Here is a 19,544-nt window from a genome sequence, read left to right as displayed (position 1 = left end):
ATTCTTCCCAGTCTGTGAGCAGCAGGTCAAGAAGAGCTCTGCCCCTAGTTGGTTCCTCCAGCACTTGCACCAGAAAATTGTCCCCTACGCTTTCCAAAAACATCCTGGATTGTCTGGGCACCGCTTTATTGCTCTCACAGCATATATCAGGGTGATTGAAGTCTCCCATGAGAACCAGGGCCTGCGATCCAGTAACTTCTGTTAGTTGCCGGAAGAAAGCCTCATCCACCTCATCGCTCCCTGGTCTGGTGGTCTATAGCAGACTCCCACCACGACATCACCCTTGTTGCTCACACTTCTAAATTTAATCCAGAGACTCTCAGGTTTTTCTGCAGTTTCATACTGGAGCTCTGAAGCAGTCATACTGCTCTCTTACATATAATGCAACTCCCCCACCTTTTCTGCTCTGCCTGTCCTTCCTGAACATTCCTTCCTTTACCATGTCTCTACAATCCCCCTCGTCCTCTCCAGCCCACCTGCTCCAGGCCTTGCTCACCCATCCCATTAACTCTGCCCTCCCCCCATATCTCCTCTCATTCCCCTTCAGAGCCCGCTGTAAAATCATCTCACCCATCAGACCAGTCCATTCTCATCCCTCCCCTGGCTCCCTCGCAGGTCCTACACTAGAGCTAGCAAATTCCCCTAAATTGCATCTCTCAGGGCCACCCAAGCCACGTGTGAATTCAGGAAATCCTTTCAGCCACACACAAAAAGGGAATGTTTTGTTTTAAAAATCCAACCATATATATATTTAATTCTCCGACTGGCCTCCAAACTGAAAAGTCAGTGATTCGCTCAGCTCCATTCAGCACCCGAGTGCAGCTCCTTCTTGAGTCTTCGCAAACTTTGTCCCCATCTAGCTCTCCAGGCTCATTCCCCCAGCCAGTCCCCCAGCCAGTCCCTTTGTGTCCTTCCCTGGTTCTCCCTTGCCAATTCCCTGCCATGCTGCTCTTCAGGCTAACATTATTCTCCTCTGTTCCTGCCCCAAACTTCCCTCTCTTCCTTCAAGTTCCACCTTATACAAGATACTGCTCAGGACAATGGGAAATCAAATAAACCAAGCAAGAGATTTGCTGCCCTCCCCTTTGTTGTACAGCCTCCAGAATGCTGTTGGGACTCAAGAAATACCCATGAGTCCTGCTCTCTGACTGCCTTTTATTGCAGCCTTTAGGAATGGGATTTAGTGTCAGTGTGTATCCTTAGGAAAGAATCTTCTCAGCCCTTTTATTCTCTCGGCCCAGGGCACCGATGCAGCTGTGTCTGGACTAGCAATTGGAGCACCTCATGCTGAGACAGACGCCCAGTCCAGTCTCATGCTTCAGGGATTCGATGGTCCCTGAGGGCTGAGGAAGGAATTTTTTTACCCATATGGCAGAGAACAGCAAAGCTGGCCAGGTGCATTGTGGGGATTTCACCTTCCCCTTTGCTGCTGCAAGAGGCAAGATACTGGAGTGGACTGACGCAGAATGATTGTGCACCTTGTGGTTGAATCTCCTTTTCTCATGACACATTATACAGACAGGTTTTGTGAGGAGACCCCGGGGCTCCCTTGGATTAAAATTCCCATCAATAGCCAAGACCAATCTTCCCTTAATCCAGTCTGGGGGATGCAAACCTCAAGGGCCCTAGCCAGACAGCCCCAGCCCACCTTGCCTCTGTGATGTCAGCAGTGACCCTGTGTCACAAAGGGGGTAGGCCCTGTGTCACCAAGGGGGTAGGCAGCTGTGGCTCAGTGTGCTTTGGGAGCTGGAGGAGGGAGCACACGGCTGTCTGGGCTCTGCTTTTCAGACAGTTGGGAGCATTTTTTGGAGCATATAGCACCTGTTTACATAGAACTCGCAGAGGAATCCACATCTTCACTGTCATCTGCAATTATATGTGAGACATCAACATTCTTCTGTGGCTCGACCATCCCAGCCCAGAGGCGAGGGACCTTTCCTAGCGTATCCTCAGGGTTAGGAAAGAGAAGGACGAAATTATACCAAGCTCCGAGAAGCAGCATTTCTTTAAGTAAATATCTAAACAGTAAAAATGGAAAACCAGGTTAAAATCTCTGATTTCAATCAAGATATCTCTGCTTGCTGATTTAAATCACAGTGGAAATCATTGATTTGACTCGCTCTGATTTAAACCAGTCCATGCTACTGTGAACTCGGTGTGGGGTGGTAAGGGGTCATTTTAAATAGTGTTGGATGTCAAGTAATTTTATCCCAAAACTTAGTAAAAATAGAAACAAGCAATGCTAGACTAGCTCTTCCTATCTCTTTTTCTGACCATTCAGAGGGTGACTCCACTGTTTTAGTCACAGGGGCTCTTTTACGTACCTTAGGGGACACCAGGATTAGAGCCAAGCAAAAGAATCACTGTTATTAACCACGGCTATTTGATTATTAAAGAAAAGAAAACACTAAACAAAACAGCAAAAGAAAGAACACAAATGAGAGAAGGCTGATTTCTGTTCAGTCTCATCTGTGTGCTTCTCTCTGGAGCACTTTTAACAGATGACACCTTTGTGAGCAGCCCTGCCTTTGATGGGGCGCTTTTCTTTTGGTAAGTTGAAACCAAGGTCTTATTTCCCAAAATTATTGTGAGTCATAGATACTAAGACCAGGGCCAGTGCTTCCATTTAGGTGACCTAGGCAGTCGCCTAGGGTGCCAGGATTTGGGGAACTGCATTTTGCCGCCTTCAGCAGCAATTCGGCGGTGGGGGGTCCTTCCGTGCTCCGGGTCTTCGGCGGCAATTCGGCGGCGGGTCTTTCACTCGCTCCAGGACCCGCCGCTGAAGTGCCCTGAAGACCAGGAGCGCGGAAGGACCCCCCTGCCGCCGAATTGCTGCCGATTGGGAGCGTGGAAGGACCCTCACCTATTTTGCCAAAAACCCTGGCACCGCTCCTGACTAAGACTGATTATGGATGGGCAAAATAATTTTACGAGCAGACGGATCCTATTAATAACTAGACTGTTTATCTAGATGGGACAAGTAAGCAATTTTACCTAAATCCTCGGAAACAGAAGAAAGTAGTAAAATTACTGAGTTAGAAGAAACCATTTAAGGAGCTGTCTAGAGACTGGCCAATGAACAAAATATTTAGAATCTTAAATACAGTTAAATCCCACGATTTCTCTGTTTCTCAACTTTTAGCCCTTGTCTCTTTCCCAAATGCATGGTCGAACCATTTAGTGGTTCACAGGAGAAACTGTTCAACATCTTAAATTACAACAATATTTCCATATCACAACAAAACTGTTACAAGAGTTTATAACTCTAATCTCTTGGCAGAGTTTTAGTTAACTTCTCTTACCAACACATACTGAAGTTTTGGGGAGGTTTCCTTGGGCTGGTTTCTTCCCGAGGCTTCTCTCTTCTGTCTATGTCAGTTTGCTTGTAGAGAGGGAGAGGATGAGTTGAGTTTGAGTAGGGTAGCAGAGCATGTGTAGGTTGCTCACTTAGAGTTTTTATACTCGCCTCTTCCCTATTTCCATGTAATTTTAGAAAAACATACCTTTCTCAACCTTTCTTTGCCTCCGTACATTCATGGAGCCTCTTCATCTTATGTGTAGGTGGTTTGTTAATGGGTATATGTGTTAGGGCTGTAAGTCTTTCTTGATAGTTATAGTTCCTTTGTTTATGTGGCGAAGACTCTCAAAACAGCTTCAAATTTAGTCTTTTAACTCCTCTTATTCAGTTCATTTTCTGAGATATTTCTTCAGTTTCATTAGGGTTCAGCAGGAAATGAAATTCTGTTTTTAAAAAGTCCAAACATGCCTGTTCTTTATGAGAAGGTTTTTAGTTCTTGAAGCACTCTTTGAAAATCACATCATTCTTAGCAAGTCTTTAGCTTAAATAGTGATTGAAGAAGTTGTTGATTCTTTAGAACAATTATTGGAGAGATGATTCTTCTTATCTTTCTGAGTTGGGGGAAGGAGTGGCTGGAGCTCTACTAGTAACGAATTAATTTCTCATTAATATAATAAATAGTCTAGACTTAAATGTCTTCTTATATTGGTAATCAGCTGAGCAAGGTCATTTGATTTCATGTTAGCACATAATACATTTTATCACCTGTAGCAAGGATATTAGAAAACCATATTAGATGCTTTTCATTCAGTTAAAATACTTTGCAAATATGCCGTCCAAAACAGTTTGCCATTTCAATATTTTAGAAATCAACTAAAGCTTTCTACAAAACTTTTTCTCAACTACACACATTTTTCTCTAAAATTTGAAAGACCCAAGCAGAGGGTTTTGTTGCAAAGAGGGGCTGGTAGAGTGCACTTTGTGGCCTGGATTTATTGTGCTAACATATATGGAGATATACTTATCTCATAGAACTAGAAGGGACCCTGAAAGGTCATAGAGTCTAGTCCTCTGCTTTAACTAGCAGGACCAAGTCTTGAATTTTGTTCCAGATCCCTAAATAGCCCCCTCAAGGATTGACCTCACAGCTCTGTGTTTAGCAGGCCAGTGGTCAAACCACTGAGCTATTCCTCCCCTGCCCTAGCCCAGCTCTAAATTCATTTTGGAATATCCAACATAAATAACATCCTCACCTTCTACAGGGCCAGATCTTTCCTAAAACATTTTTCTTTATAACGTGTTTTATTGAGTTAAAGGATTAGATCTATACTAAATTGGCAGCTTATAGAAGAGGGGATGCTCTGGTGTAGATAAAACACTCTTTTGGGTGCTTTGATTGTTGACCCGAATTCCTTAGAGTTACAAGTGGTTTGTTATAGCAATTCAACTTCTATTAAATATTTTATACAAAGCACAAATGCCAATAATCGACACACATTTTAAACAGAGCCCAAAAAGAAAATAGTATAAAAGTTAAAGCAAATTAAAATGAGGACAGTTGCCTTTGAAAGTTTGTACAGATACTCTTGCAGGACATAAACAGGTTTATGGTTAAGGAGATGTTATTTTCTGGACATTTGCTCATTTCTGGATGACAGAAAGCTGAAGCCTTCTGCAATTTCTTTGATTAGCGTGAACATTTTATAACCTAGCTAACTAAAACTGGGCTACTCATATTTTCAAGCATCCTGGTGATAAATGTATATTTGAATGTTCAGTAAAGGCACAAACATGTCTGTAATGACCTAACATTATAAACATAAGTTATAATAATGCTATTCATAAAAATGTTTACATCAATGTTGAGGTCTCGCCACCTCATAGTGGTCTTGTCTCTCCAGCCAGGCAGGCAGCAAAAAACCTAAGTCTGGGTCTCCTTGGCCCATCTAGAAGCATGTGTGAGTATGGTGGGGTCTGTGTCATGGGAAGAAAGCCTCAGGGACTCATTCATGTTGGTTCTTGTCTTAGGAGCCAATATGGATCTTTACGGCTACCTCTGCCGACTGCTGGTCCGGTCTGGAGGTGAGTAGGAATTCTCCCCAGGAATGGAATCTCCTCTCCCTCCTTTGCTGTCCTCTCCAGAGCTACCTGCAGGGGACTGCTGGGAATCTGCATGGAATCTCCATGTGCTTGGGGAGTCAGGGTCTCCTGATGGAGGAGGTTTGTTTTCTCCAAGGTTCCTTGGAACATTTCAGCTTTATTTAAACCCCTAGACATTACTAGCCCTTCTGGACTGGCAGGGAATTCTCTGATGCGACCCCAATGCAGCACTACCATCCCAGCCTTGTCTGCACTCTCCTTGTCTCCTGCGGGAGATCTCTTATTAACTAGAGTAGCGGGGACAAGCAGAGCTGGGGAAGTTCTGGCCTCTAATGGAATCCTGCTGGTTAGAAAAGAATTTGGGGCAGATTCTCCACAAATTCCCACCCCCCGGCCCCTATTGCCCCTGCCCATGTTATCTCAGCTCCCTACCTGTGGGGTGAGGTGTTTGTCAAATGCTTTGGAGATGGGTGTGCAATATAAAGGCTCTGGGCTGTGACTGGTGGCAGTTCCTCTCCAGAGGTGCCCTGCAGTGTCCTCAGTTCTCCACACAGCCGTATTGTCTACCTCACCCCCTGCGGTTTCTATCAGTGGCACGGAAAGGAGAAATGACGCCCCCTCCCCTTTGCACTTTTCCACAGCCACCGACCAGGGGAATGAGGCTACGGCAGCCACTGGATGTTGCAGCCCTTCCCTATCTGAGCCTGCTGCTTCAGGTAAGTAGGAAACAGGGGTACAGACTCCTCAGATTCACCCCGTTCCCTACGTAACATTCTGTAACCTTGATGCTAAAATGTTTCCAATTCGTAGTAAGTTGTTACAGATAAGGCTGCAACAAAACTCAGGTTCAAGCATCTAGGTCGGTTTCAGAAAATGAATTTAGGCGACACTATGAATGATAAAACCAAACTTCATTCCAAAATAAAATGATTCGTTGAGCAAACAGGTGTGCAGTTACCACCTACACTGTCATCACTGAGTGTTGGATTGTGGATCAGTGCGGGATCAGTGCACGGACAACAGCATGAAGTACAGCCTTAGAGCCCTGGGACAGAACGGTACCTTGGGGTGTTGATTGGAGCGCTCACCGAATTAACAAAACAACTCCCAGTAGAAGCTATTCTCAGACTATTGAACATGCAACTACGCCTTACACTGCTTATATTTCCATCGCCTCCTTATTGACTCTCTACATTACATGTGGTTTACATTAACATCTGCACCAATATCCTTCCCATGCTATTAGTATACATAACATTTTAATAAAACAGTCACAGTTCTCAAAAACACTCATTCAAAACCCTGCTTAAGCCAGTTATAGCCAAACAGTAGCATAACCCCAGGCCATGTGCTTGCTAACTCTTACGTTCTATAACAGGATCCCTAACTTATTGCTAACTTTCCTCACGCTAACAACTTCAGTTTTCTAAACTCTTCTACACTTGAGCCAACTCAGGCCCGAAACCTATTTTCTACTTATTTCTTAACCTAAACCATCCCATAGGTAGGCCAAATTCACAGCCACGAAAAAGTCATGGACCATGAAATCAGACCTTCTCCCTGAAATCTAGCTATTGGAGGGGTGGGGAAGGGCAGGCTCCTACCATGGCCCTGGCTCTAGCTGCTAGTCCCCTCTGGGCTGGGGAGGGAGGGAACTGGCACTTCCCCTGCACAGCCGCCCTCACGGGGGAGATCAGACCCCCTTCCAGGTACATACACCTGTTCCTCGGAAGGCAGTGCAGAAGTGAGGGTGGCAATCTCACAACCCTCCTACAACAGTTTTGCGGCTCCTCCACAACTCCCTTTTGGGGCAGAACCCCCACTACAACATTGTGACATTTCAGAGGTAAACATCTGAAAACCTGAAATTGATTTTCAAATCCTATGGCCATGAAATTGATCAGAATGGACCATAAATTTGGTAGAGTGCTATCTATAGGCTATACCTGCCCTTTGCCAACTCCTTCCAGTGGGTCGGCCCCCTCCTTCCCATGAGGTTCTGCTTGTGCCTTCCATTCGACTTTTCCACAGGCCTTGTGGTCTGCACTGCCCAGGGCCGCCCAGAGGATTCCGGGGTCCTGGGGTCTTCGGCGGCGGGGGGCCCCCTCTTCAGCAGTAATTTGGTGGCAGGGGATCCTTCCAGTCCAGGACCCCCAGCCAATGTGCCCGGAAGACCTGCAGCGGGGACCCCCTGCCACCGAATTACCGGCGAAGCTGGACCCACCGCCGAAGTGCAGCCGGGTCTTTGGCGGTAATTTGGCGGCAGGGTAAACCACTGTGGGTCTTTGAGGCACTTCGGCGGCGGGTCCCAGAACGGAAGGTCCCCCACCGCCGCCGAATTACCGCCGAAGACCCGGCTGCACTTCGGAGGCGGGTCCTGCTTCAGCGGTAATTCGGCAGTGTGGAGTCCTTCCTCCCCGGAGCGGAACACCCCCCGCTGGCGAAGACAGGGAGCAGAAGAAGCTCTGGGGGCCCAGGTGCTGCGAAAGTTTTCTGGGGCCCTTGGAGCGAGTGAAGGACCCCGCTCCAGGGCCCCCGATAAACTTTCGTGGGGTCCCCTGCTGGGCCCGGGGCCTGGGGCAAATTGCCCCACTTGCCCCCCCCTCTGGGCAGCCCTGGCACTGCCTGAATGAGGAGAGCCTCTTGGAGTCTCCATATCTCCCTGCAGTTCTCCCTCCCAGGCACTGCACGTACAAGATTTCTAAATCCTCCAAGTTGTGTTTGCTGCAAGCTGAGACCCCCTGCACTGCTGAGACCCCAGGGCCGTCCTTAGGCATAGGCAGAATAGGCAGCCGCGTAGGGCCTCACTCTGCCTGGGGCACCACTCTCCAGGCAGCCCAGACAGTGTAGAAGCAGGGCTGCTGGGTCCTAAAGAGAGCCGAATGCAGCACAGTCTGAGGAATGGGATTGGCTGCTGGGGTCTCTGGGAAGGGCAGGGGGTGGGGGTTGGGGAAGGAGCTCACCTGTGAGTGTGACTCTTTCCCCCTGGCTGAGGTCAGGTGAGGCAGGCTCTGTGGCTCTGGAACCAGTATCCTTTGTTGTCTCCCATAACAGCCATTCTTCTCCCCCCTGCCCCACGGAGCACCCCCTCCTTTCTCCCTCCTCCCCAGGAGCACCCCTCTCTCTCTCCTCCCTCCCCTCCGTCACGGCTGGGTTGGGTGAGGTGCTGGGGGTATGTGGGGGGAGGAGGCTGGCTGGCTGCCTGCTGAGGAATGAAAGTGAAAGTAACTCACTTCCTGGGCAGGCAGCCAGAATTGGAATGTCACACAGGGTTTGGATGGGGTTAGCCAGATGTGTGAAAAATCAGGATAGGGGTAGGGTGAGCAGATATCCCTATTTTATAGAGACAGTCCCAATTTTGGGGTCTTTTTCTTATATAGGCTCCTTTTACACCCCCACCCCCACTCATCCCTGTCCTGATTTTACACACTTTCTGTCTGGTCACTCTAGGTGGGGGTAATTGGTGCCTATATAAGACAAAGCCCCAAATATTGGGACTGGCCCTATAAAATCAGGACATCTGGATCTGGCCACCCTAGCTGGGGAGCGCCTCTCCCCCAGGCTGGCAGCTGCCAGTGATCCATCTCATCCGGGGGGAGCTGCACAGGGCAGGATGAGCTGCTGTGGCTCCATGGGTGCCCTGTCCCTGAGATCAGATGCTGTGCTAACTTCACCATGGTCCATAAGGCTGGTGGTGGTGCCCATTGGCGTGTGATTGGACCTGAGGGTTTGCTGCTGCTGTTGCCACTCTGCACCCCAAGAGGTGGAGTTTGGGATCCTGCAGTTTTCCACCTATCTCCTCCTCTACTGCAGCTTTTGGGGGTGAGCCAAGCATGAAAGCAGTACTGTGTTGCCATTTAGATTGTCATTTAACAACTTTGTTTGCCAAAAATTCTTGCTAACAATCCTGAATCCAATTTCAATATTTTTTTTTAAAATCAATATCTTAGCCAAAAACAGAAAATTGAGTTGTTGACAATTATTAGTGACAGGTTTGGTTTGAGGCAGGGAGTGGGCCAGTTTTCATCAGAGAAATAAAAAATGTTGACTGACTTTCCTATAGCCTGTTACTCCTGATAAGAGCCCTCCAACGACTGTAATATGCTCATCTCCTTACTAGTGTATAAAGCAGGGGTCGGCAACCTACGGCACACGTGTCAAAGGTGCAGGTGAGCTGATTTTTGATGGTATGCAGCAGCAGGCTGAGCGGCTCAGCCCATCACTGCTCTGGGGTTCCGGCTGCTGCCCTATTGCCAGCTGGAATACCAGCCATCGGCCCCACTCAGCACCTGCTGTTGGCCTGGGGACCCCCAAGGAATCCCAGGCTGGCAGTGGGCTGAGCAGGCCAGTTGAACTACTCAACCTGCTGTCAGCCTAGGGTTCCATTCACTCAGCCGGCAGCGGGCTGAGTGGGCTGGTGGTGGACTGAGCAGGGCCGGTGGGGGGTTGAGTGGCTCAGTCTGCTGCCAGTTTGGGGTGCCAGCAGCACTCAGCCTACTGCTACTCCGGGGTTCCGGCTGCCGGCCCCTTGCCAGTCAGGAGCTCAGCCGCCAGCGCCACTCTGCCTCCTGCCAGCCTAGGTGAGCAGAATCCCAGGCTGGTAGCGGGCTGAGGGGGGGTTGGCGGCCGGGATCCTGGCTGGCAGGAGTTGGTGGTCATAACCCCAGACCAGCAGCGGGCTGAGCAGAGCCTGGGATCCTTGTCTAGGGTTCCAGCCACCAGCCCGCTGCCGGTTTGGGGTTTCATTTACTCAGCTGGCAGTGGCCTGAGCAGGACTGGTGGCCAAGACCTCAGATAATAACAATAGTTTATTTATATAATATAGACATAGGGAGAAACCTTCTACAAACATTAAAATGTATCACTGGCACGAGAAACCTTAAATTACAGTGAACTTGGCACACCACTTCTGAGAGGTTGCCGACCCCTGGTATAGAGTGACCATCTGTTGTACTAAGATTCTCCTGCTTTTTTTTTCCTTGTGAGTCAGTATAACTTTTGCCAGCCCAGAAGTTGGGCAGCCAATGTTTTACGTTTTCACAATGTTTTCTCCAACTTTCATAAAGTAAATACATAGTTAATATGAGTTAAAAAGGCCAGGGACACTTCTTTGTGAAGAATCTGTACAGCAGGTCATGCCCATAGACGATCCAGAAAAGAAATTTGAGGTTGAATTTTTTAATGTTGTGATGGATAAAGCAGTATCTGCTGTTGATGAAAGGTTTAATACCTTGCAAGTACACCATGAACAGTTTGGATTTTTGTATAACATAACTAAATTCAACAAAATAGGAAAACAAGAGCAACTAATGACAAAGTGCAAGAATCTAGAGAGCCTCCTGAAGCACGGTGATAGTTTTGATTTAAATGGACTTGAACTGTACGAAGAATTGAGTACACTGTCATCAATGTTGCCACATGCAAAATCGGTGATGGACATTGTACAATTTATTCATACTCGCAAACTTGTTGACATATATCCTAATGTGTACATTGCCACTCGTATTCTACTGACAATTCCTGTAACAGTAGCATCAGGAATATGGAGTTTCTCAAAACTAAAGCTCATTAAAAACCATCTCCGCTCTACAATGAGTCAGGAACGCTTGACTGGTCTTGCTATTCTTGCGATCGAACAAGACGCGACTTTGTCTTTGTCATATGATGACATTATTACTGATTTTGCAGCCAAAAAAGCCAGAAAGATTGCTTTTAATTAAAAACAAATCTTTGTTTCAATACCTCTTCATAGAAATTTCCAATAAAATTTTGATAAATTAAAAAATATATATTATTTGCATCATTCTGTCATATCAGAATTTTTTCTATAGTGCTGCTTCTTTAGTGGTAGTCCATCAGCATTACAGTGTGTTTAATTAAGTTAAACTGGTTTTAATAATGTGAATGTGGCAAGTTTTCCAATACTATAAGCTTATGTTTGTGTTGCTAAGAGCAGATCAGGCACAGGGGCACCAGTTTAATAATCTCGCCTAGGGCACCATAAATCCTAAGGTCGGCCCTGTGAGACCCCATCAAGCACTGTGTGGGAGTTGGGGGCTGTGATTGTTGGCACCAACCTGTGACAGTGAGAGAGAGAACTGGGGTGGCTTTGCCTCTCTTTAGAGAATCACTCCTTTCTGGGTCACACAGATGTTCTCTGTAACCGAGAAAGTTCTTTGGTGACCCAGGTGTGACTGTATTTGTTACTCAGTGAAATCAGCTTCACTGAAGTGTCAAAAGAGGACTGGCCCTGCTGCTTTGGGTACCAAAAACTCCCCTCCCCTCAGCACTATCATTCAGATCATTCCCCTGGGCATTCAACCAGAGACCTTTAATGGAGAAATTTAACCCTTCTCTTCTATTGACAGGCACAGCAGTGCAAGAGACTTCAGTGTCAGCCACAGATGGCAACCCACTTGACACTGAGTCTCCTGGTCCAGGTAGGCAGAAAGCGGCGTGATACACGGACAGAATTCCTTTCCGAGGCCAAAGCTGCTGTTCATCTGCAATGTCTTTTACAGAATCAACATAATGTTTAGTATCGGGGGTAGCCATGTTAGTCTGTATACACAAAAACAACAAGGAGTCCAGTGGCACCTTAAAGACTAACAGATTTATTTAGGCATAAGCTTTCGTGGGTAAAAAACCCACTTCTTCAGATGCGTGGAGTGAAAATTATAGATGCGGGCATTATATAATGACACAAATTAACATAATGTTTAGTTCTAGCTTGTGCAAGCAGTATAATTCCCATGGGATCCTTCTGGATGAACAATGGTATATTAACATGGGGTGCTATATTAGAGAATCACAACTGTTATTATGAGAGTAAATGTCTCATTAAACTCAGAATTCAGAAGGATGTCCACAACTGCTTATTAACTCGTGTGCACGGTTGCAGCAATTATCCAAGCAGTTGCAGTGACTACTTGTGCAAACTATCATTGTGATCTGTAACTGGTTGATTGTGTGTCAAGTGACCACGGCTGTGGCTGGAACTGTGGGTGCTACTGAGCCACACTCATTCCATTCCTGGAAACAGATACCAGCGCATTTTTCATGAGTGAGATGCCCATATTTTTCATATGTATATCACAAATGGCTTTGTGAGTCATAATCAGATGCTGTCTCAAGCACTGCTGGTTTGGTGGCTGTGCAGTGAGGTGGGCCAGAATAGGTAACTTCTTGGTCAGAACATACCTCATAAGCTCAAATGCCTCATGGAACCAAATGGTCTAGGTGATAGAGCCGCCTTGCTGAATCCCAAGGAAGAGGAGAGGTACCAAAAAGGTTTTATCCCCAAAGAAGGGGGATTCCACATTTCAGTGCTGCAGCTCCATGCATCTACCTCCATCTGAGGCTTGCAATGTCTCTATTTCCTTGGGGTTCTCCAGCTCATGAGTTACATCCTTCTGGCTGAGGGGAATCCAATGGAATCCCCTTCAAAGTCCCTAGTCAAGCAGAGAGCCTCCCCATGTAAATGGAGCTTCCCCCCACCTGGAGCAATTCCAGCCATCTTGGGAGCCGCAGACCAGCACATAGAATTGAGCCTGGGTCTCATTCCACATGGCAGTGCAGAGCACCGGGCACCAGAGCGCTAGCTTGGCCTCCCAAGAGTGAGGTGTGAATGTTAGGGTGACCAGATGTCCCGATTTTATAGGGACAGTCCCAATTTTGGGGTCTTTTTCTTGTATAGGCTCCTATCGCCCCCCACCCCCACCCCCTGCCCCGATTTTTCACATTTGCTGTCTGGTCACCCTAGTGAATCTTCTGAGGTCTGTGCAGTAGAAGAGAAACTCCTGAGATCTGTTTACATTGGTTCTTGTCTTAGGAGTCAAGATGGGGCTTTTGGACCGTGTCTACCAAAGACTTACTCAGACTATTGGTGAGTAGGAATTCTGCCTGGGAGCGTCCCCCATGGCACAGATTTACCCCAGTTCCCTTCTGATTCCTATTGCCCTTACAGAGACTCAGTCACATGGCACCTCACCGCACCACTGCCCTTCTAAATTACAGGACGGACACCTTTCCAAACAGACAGGACAAATCTGGACTCCAGCCAGCCAGGCCCCACTGACTCTTCCATCCCAGGTAGGAGTCAACAGCCTTTCGCTGTGACAAATCATCACATTTCTATTGCAGTCCCATCAGGAAGTTCCATCCCAGTGCACACAGGATAATTCAGTGCCTCAGTTTCCCTAGCTTCATAATGGGGCTAACAAGACTCACAACCTTCACTGGGGTCTGGAAGGTGTGGGTAATGTTTGTGTAAAGGCACTAGAAGGGGAAATGCCTGATCTCAGTGTTAAATAACATGACACTGTCCGGGCAGTGATTGGTGGAAATCCCTCGCCAGGGGTTCCATAAGTTGCAGACAGTTCCCACACAGCTATACGTCCCTGTGGCCCCTAGGACATTCTATCAGTGACCATGATTGTGGGAAATTAACTCACGGTCTGTCTGTATCCACAGACACAGAGGAGCAGAAGGTGGCCCAAAAACAAGACCAAGCGCCACAAACCCTGGCTGCAGGAGCGGGCAGCCCCTCCAGCACTTTCTGTGCGGAGCCTCATGATCCAGGTAGGCCCATGCCCAGTACCGAGTGCCAGGAATAAAGGGGGGGATGGGAAAGCAGCCACAGTGACAGCAAAACCCCAGTGCTGAGAGGGCAAGAAGAGACTCCACCCAGGCTCTGTGCCCTTCTCTGCACATGCACATAAGCCACTGCCCTGGGCTCCACCTTACAAGCCAGCCTCCATGCCATCCCACGCTGGGCTAAAGCCCTGCTGCCATAGGGCAGCACTGGAATCGCCACTGGGCAGCCTGGGTGCCAGTAAAGGGGAAATTGACCTACTAGGCAGCTCCCTCTACCAGCTCAGCTCCCCACTGGCTCCTCATAATGATTCCCAACATGTTGCTAGTTCTTTTGACTGCCGCTGCATATTGAGTGGATGTTTATGGAGAACTATCCACAGTGACTCCAAGATCTCGTTCTTGAGTGGTAACAGCTAATTTAAATCCCGTCATTTGGTATGTTTTCCAATGTGTGTTACTTTGCACTCATCCACACTGAATTTCATCTGCCATTTTGTTGCCCAGTCACCCAGTTTAGTGAGATCTCTTTGTAACTCTTTGCAGTCTGCCTGGGACTTAACTATGGTGAGTAATTTTGTGTCATCCACAGATTTTACCACCTCACCATTTTACCCCTGAACAGCAAAGGCCCCAGTACACATCTTTGGGGACTCCACAATTTACCTCATTGTGAATACTGAAAATAGATTCTTACCCTTTGTTTCCTGTCTTTTAACCAGCTACAGCCCATGAGAGGACCTTCCCTCTAATCCCATGACTGCTTACTTTGCTTAAGAGCAAACTTAGTTTCCTTCTGTTCATTTTAGGCACCAAGCGAAAGGCCTATTCATCACCCAGGGGACAGCTCACCCCAATCAGCAAGGAGGAGGAGAAGGAAAGGCCAAGGAAGACCAGAGTGAGTGAGGAGAGAACGGGAAATCCACAGCACACTGGGGAAGTGTCCATGGCACAGACAGTACAAGGTTCCCTCCATCACCAACTCAGCCTGGACTCCCGCCCCCTACTGCCTTCTCCACAACACACTGACCCTCTAAGGTTCTGACCCCCTTTCCCCATCCGCTTGCTCCCAGATTCACTGCCATTCTCTGGCCCTAGAGAACATGCTCTGACCCCCCTTGCCAGGGCAGGTGTTGCAGACGGGAGGAGAGAGGTGACTCCATTTCCAGCACCTGGCTCTGCTTTCTTTCTGCTTTGCTGGCTGGTCAGCAATGGGCTGCACTGGGGAACGAGGGAGAGAAATAATAACCATTGTCCTGAGCTTCACCTCTCCCCAGAGTGTCCCGCGCACTCATCTCTCTCTGGGCCCACGGCAGGGTTAGCTCTTAGCCCAGCCTAGACCTGTGGAGAGCAAGGCTCCGGGAGGAGAAGTGGCTGGCCCAAGGCCAGAAAGCAGGAGTATCCCTCCCTGGTACACTCTGGAAGTGACCATTGTAGGAAGTGAGCAGGCAGAGACAATGGGCCAGATCCTTGGCCCCTGGTAAGACCGCATGAAGGGATATTAAACTCTCCCTTCCAAGCTCCCACGTGGTTTCACTCCAGCATGGAGGCAGTGGGGAGCCCTTGGATGCTGTCTCCCCATCCCTGATCTGTCTGTGTGGGTCTCTAGACTGTCAGCCCTTCAGGACACAGATTGTCTCTCTCTGCATTGTGCTGCACCCAGTGCAACAGGGCCTGATCCTGACTGGAGCCTCTGGGCACTGCCATAACATCAGTAGTGATAAATAATCAGGGCAGCCCCCACTCTTCCAAACCAGGCCCCGCCATCCCTGCCATCCTGTTAGCACACACCACCCCAGCTGGCACCAGGTACAACTGTCCCGTTGAACCAACCATCAGTGATACTAGGCTAGTGCAAACAAAGGGGTCAAATGCCCCTCCCAGAGAAGGGAGAGTCTGGCACCAGCTGGAAGCTGCTCTCCACCAGGGCCATAACTTTATTCCTTCCAAGTCTGGGTTGTGGTTACCCAGCTGCTGATGAAGACTCTGCACATTCGGGCTTGTCTGCCTGACACGTCATCGCCATGTCCTGCCTCTCTTCTCTTGCACAGGGCTTTGCTTGCGTGAGGGATATGGATGAGGCTGCCCTGAGGAAGGACATTGGCATCCTCTTCCCAGCACTCCACTCCATGGTAAGAGATGCTGGGATCACTCAGGCAAAATGCCGGGGCCCACTGGCTTAAACTGGGTAGGCTGTGGGAAGAGCTGTCCCTGCCTCATCCTGTTCCCACTGGGGGATGGATCCTGGAGAACTCTCCTTTGGTTTCTTTTCCTCCCACCCACCCCAACCCCTGTGACCGGGAACATCAGCATCCCGCACCTTGTTCCAACGCTCCACATCTTCGGTTCCTGACCCGTCAGACTCTGCTTCTACATGAGCCACAGCCCCCAAAGCCTCGGCCTCACTCATAGACTGATCCAGCTTGCTGGCCTGTTCTTTAGATGGCAATTAGAATTTGCCTCTCCACCCTCATCCCTTCACTCTGCCATCCCAGGGCTTGGCCTGAGAGACACTGGATCTAGTTTACCTTTGCTGGTGTTGCTTTCTTCCCTTAGGTGTGTCATCTCCCCAGTGAGCACCTGGAGGAGCGGAGAGAGGCCCTGGACTCTCTGGTCCATCTGGGTAAGAAACCTATTCCCCTTTCCCAGAGAAGGAGATCCCAGCCTGTGGAATTTCAGAGCCCAGGCACAGAACTATACTCCCTTCCCCTTCACCCCATTATGATTCACTCCTCTTCCTGCAGCTCGCTTCTTCCTGCTGGAGCTGCTTGTGTTCCTGTTCAGGAGGCTGAAGAAGGACGAGGAAGAGGAGACCTGTGCCAGTCTCTGCATTCTGGACCAGATAGTCCGATCCAACAGTAAGTGACCCCACAGCGAGGCCTTGTCTTTTGATGTGTTATGGCCTCTTGTGCAATTAGCAGCGCTTAGCACTGGGCCTCATTGGGCTCATTTGTACCTGTCTGCAGTAGACAAGCCAAGTCCTGCAGCCCCTCAGCCGATGCTGCGACAATGAGAGAGGAAAATCACTGCTGGAACTGCGAACGTGGGCAGATGCAGCTGGTTACCTGCAGGGGTAACCTCCAGGAGGGTCATGTAGGGACACTGAGGTTGCTCTAAGGTGCCTGAAATCTCAGGTCCCTGCACACCCTGGTTTAACATCAGCCCTGCCAAGCCGGTGTCTGTGTCTCTTACAGTTTCCGAAATGTCACAGCACACAGAGAAGCTGTTCATAGCCCTGGGGCCAATCCTGCAGAGCACAAGCATACGGGTGAGTCTGGAACCATGGCCAACGCGTCCAAAGCTAGTGAATGTCTGCCTGCCAGTGCAGACCCTGCCCGGGAGCCTGTGCATCGAAACACATGACCCATCAGTGCTCCATAGTATAGGGCAAAAGGTGGGGGAAAGAATCCCAGCAGGGCTCCACCTGCAGTGCCATCTCTGGGCTGCCTAGCAGTATTTCACCAAACACCTAGCTGAGAAAGGATCCCAGCCTGGACTGGGAAGGGACAAGGTCCCTCTACACTGTGTGCAAATCATTTCTGTTTCTGTCTGGGTCTGGCAGGTCAGAGAAGCCCTTGCTTATTTTATACGCACCACGGGAGCGCATGGGCTCTTGGAGAAATCTGATTCAAGACCCTTAATTGACTTCTTGGTGCGTCAATGCACCCTGCCCCTCGACAGCACGGTAAGAATCCACAGAGATTTTAGTGATGGGGGTCCGTGAACAGGGCAGAACATGGGATCAAGAGATAGGGAATGAGAGGCAGCTGCAGACGGGGACGGGCAGGTGATGGGCACCAAATAGGGCTTGGGAAGCAGATAGAACTGGGGACGGCACCCTCCGTCTACTGATGGAAGATGATGACAAATGGAATACAGTGTTTTTACCTTCCAGCCCATTCTCTCTGATCCCTCTCTCAGCTGCCATCTGGGCTCTGTCCCTTGCACTGGGAGGGCAGGACCCCTGGCTTCCTCCTTCTCTCATCCCACCGTGATCATCCACCCTACAGGAGACTAAGCCATGATGGGTCTGGTTTTCACTACACAGAGGGGTGGATCCTAGAACTGGCTCCACACAGACCCTGGGCTGGTTATGGCACAATCACAGCCAGGGTTCTGCCTTTTCCCTTCAAGCCCCATTTGCACCCCCTGCCATGCCCACTATAGGTACCGTGCAACGGAGGTCTCCACTGAATCTATATCTCCCTGGTGTCTCCTTTATTTCTCACCATCAGGAGGCAGCAGACGGGAGGCACACCATGGAGCTTGAGGTCCGCCAGCTCTGCTCCAGCACCCTGCAGTCCCTGGGTGACTCCCCCAGAATGGCCAATGTAAGTGACTCTGCCCCTCTCCATTGGACGCAGGCCTCTCTGGGTCTAAACTTTTCCATGAGACAGGCCGCAACCAGACTTATTTACCTGAGCCTCCCCGCTCCAGAACATCATGGGGTTGGGTAAAATGGACCCTGGATCCGAGCCAGACCTGGTTCTTTGGAACAGGGAACACTCACCAGCTGAGTGCCCCTGCATGCCAGGTTTTGGAATCACAAGGGCTCTTCCGCTCTAGCATCTCCTGTGGCCAGTCATGCTGCTTCTGCAGCTTCCATAGCTCAGTCCCTCTTCATTGGTCCCTCTGTTAACTTTTTCCTGGCTGGTACAGGGTGGGGTCTATACAGACCATTACATTCTTGTTTTGCAAAAGCCAACCCTAGCCCAGGACTTCCTGCCTCTCACCCACACTACCCTGGTGCCGAAGGGAGAATCCACTGAGCTGGGAGACACTACATCCAAATCTCATCTTTGCTGACTACTGCTTAGCTTTCCACACACTGCAGAGACCTGACTACTGACCCAGGCCTCAGAACACAAGCCTAAGCAGTCAGGTATTAGCCAGCCCCTCCCCACACTGAACAAATTAACAGCCACGTTGTGCAAAGTCACTTCAGGCAGAGCTGAGACTGGAAGCCACATTTCTAATAAGGCAAACCCAAGTATTGTGCCCTCAGCTACACTGTCGTTCAGACTGAGCCTGCCAAAGACATGTGCTTTAGTTACTACAGGTGGGGAGAGACCCCCGGGAGTTCCTGCTCTCCACTATTCTATACTGTCCAGCAAAGAGTTGTGTGACCCTGTGGCACAGTGTGTGTTAAGTCCCCCTCTTGTCCACACAGCAGACAGCAATTGCATCTGTGGTTCAAGTGGCGCAGGCCTGCGTGGGGATGTGAAGGTCAGAGCTCAAACCTCCCTGAGCGCCTGTCATGGTTTCACTTGATGGTATTGGTTTTCCTAGTCTCCTCTTTATTGATCAAGCTGGTGTATTGCGTTCACGCCGTGAGAACACAGCCTGTCCAAGTGGGACTGGAGTTAGGAAATACGGTGCTGGCAATGATGATGCTCCACTCAGCAAAAGGCGGGGCTCAGTCATGTGTCACTTGATTTGGTGCTGGAGGCAGACACTGACAGGTGTGAAGGGGGAGGGGGCGGGGATCGCTGCATGGTTCAGGCTGGGTAGAGAGATCTGGCTGGCAGCGGCGAGGCCAGGGGTGCCGTCTAGT

The 19,544-nt window shown here is 49.2% G+C and overlaps 1 protein-coding gene across 1 annotated transcript; it reads left to right on the top strand.

Moving 5' to 3' along the window:
- The first annotated feature begins 8,377 nt into the window (after positions 1–8,377).
- On the top strand, positions 8,378–18,548 carry LOC115658605 (maestro heat-like repeat-containing protein family member 1). Its single transcript, XM_030577809.1, has 12 exons — positions 8,378–8,397; positions 11,767–11,838; positions 13,230–13,283; positions 13,415–13,489; positions 13,871–13,978; positions 14,800–14,888; positions 16,042–16,122; positions 16,547–16,613; positions 16,735–16,848; positions 17,185–17,258; positions 17,553–17,675; positions 18,226–18,548. The coding sequence occupies exons 3-12, from the start codon at positions 13,238–13,240 to the stop codon at positions 18,445–18,447; spliced, it is 999 nt and encodes a 332-aa protein (XP_030433669.1). The 5' UTR covers positions 8,378–8,397; positions 11,767–11,838; positions 13,230–13,237; the 3' UTR covers positions 18,448–18,548.
- Positions 18,549–19,544: the final 996 nt, after the last annotated feature.

The sequence above is a fragment of the Gopherus evgoodei genome, chromosome 10, assembly GCF_007399415.2.
Source record: "Gopherus evgoodei ecotype Sinaloan lineage chromosome 10, rGopEvg1_v1.p, whole genome shotgun sequence".
Taxonomy (NCBI): domain Eukaryota; kingdom Metazoa; phylum Chordata; order Testudines; family Testudinidae; genus Gopherus; species Gopherus evgoodei.
Note: the sequence above shows the minus strand (reverse complement) of the source record. Positions and strands in the feature narration are given on the sequence as shown.

Coding starts and splice junctions, on each gene's coding strand:
- LOC115658605 (XM_030577809.1), top strand. CDS start 13,238: ATGGGGCTTTTGGACCGTGTCTACCAAAGACTTACTCAGACTATTG. Junction 13,284..13,414: donor AAGACTTACTCAGACTATTG/GTGAGTAGGAAT, acceptor TCTAAATTACAG/GACGGACACCTTTCCAAACA. Junction 17,259..17,552: donor TGCAGAGCACAAGCATACGG/GTGAGTCTGGAA, acceptor TGGGTCTGGCAG/GTCAGAGAAGCCCTTGCTTA.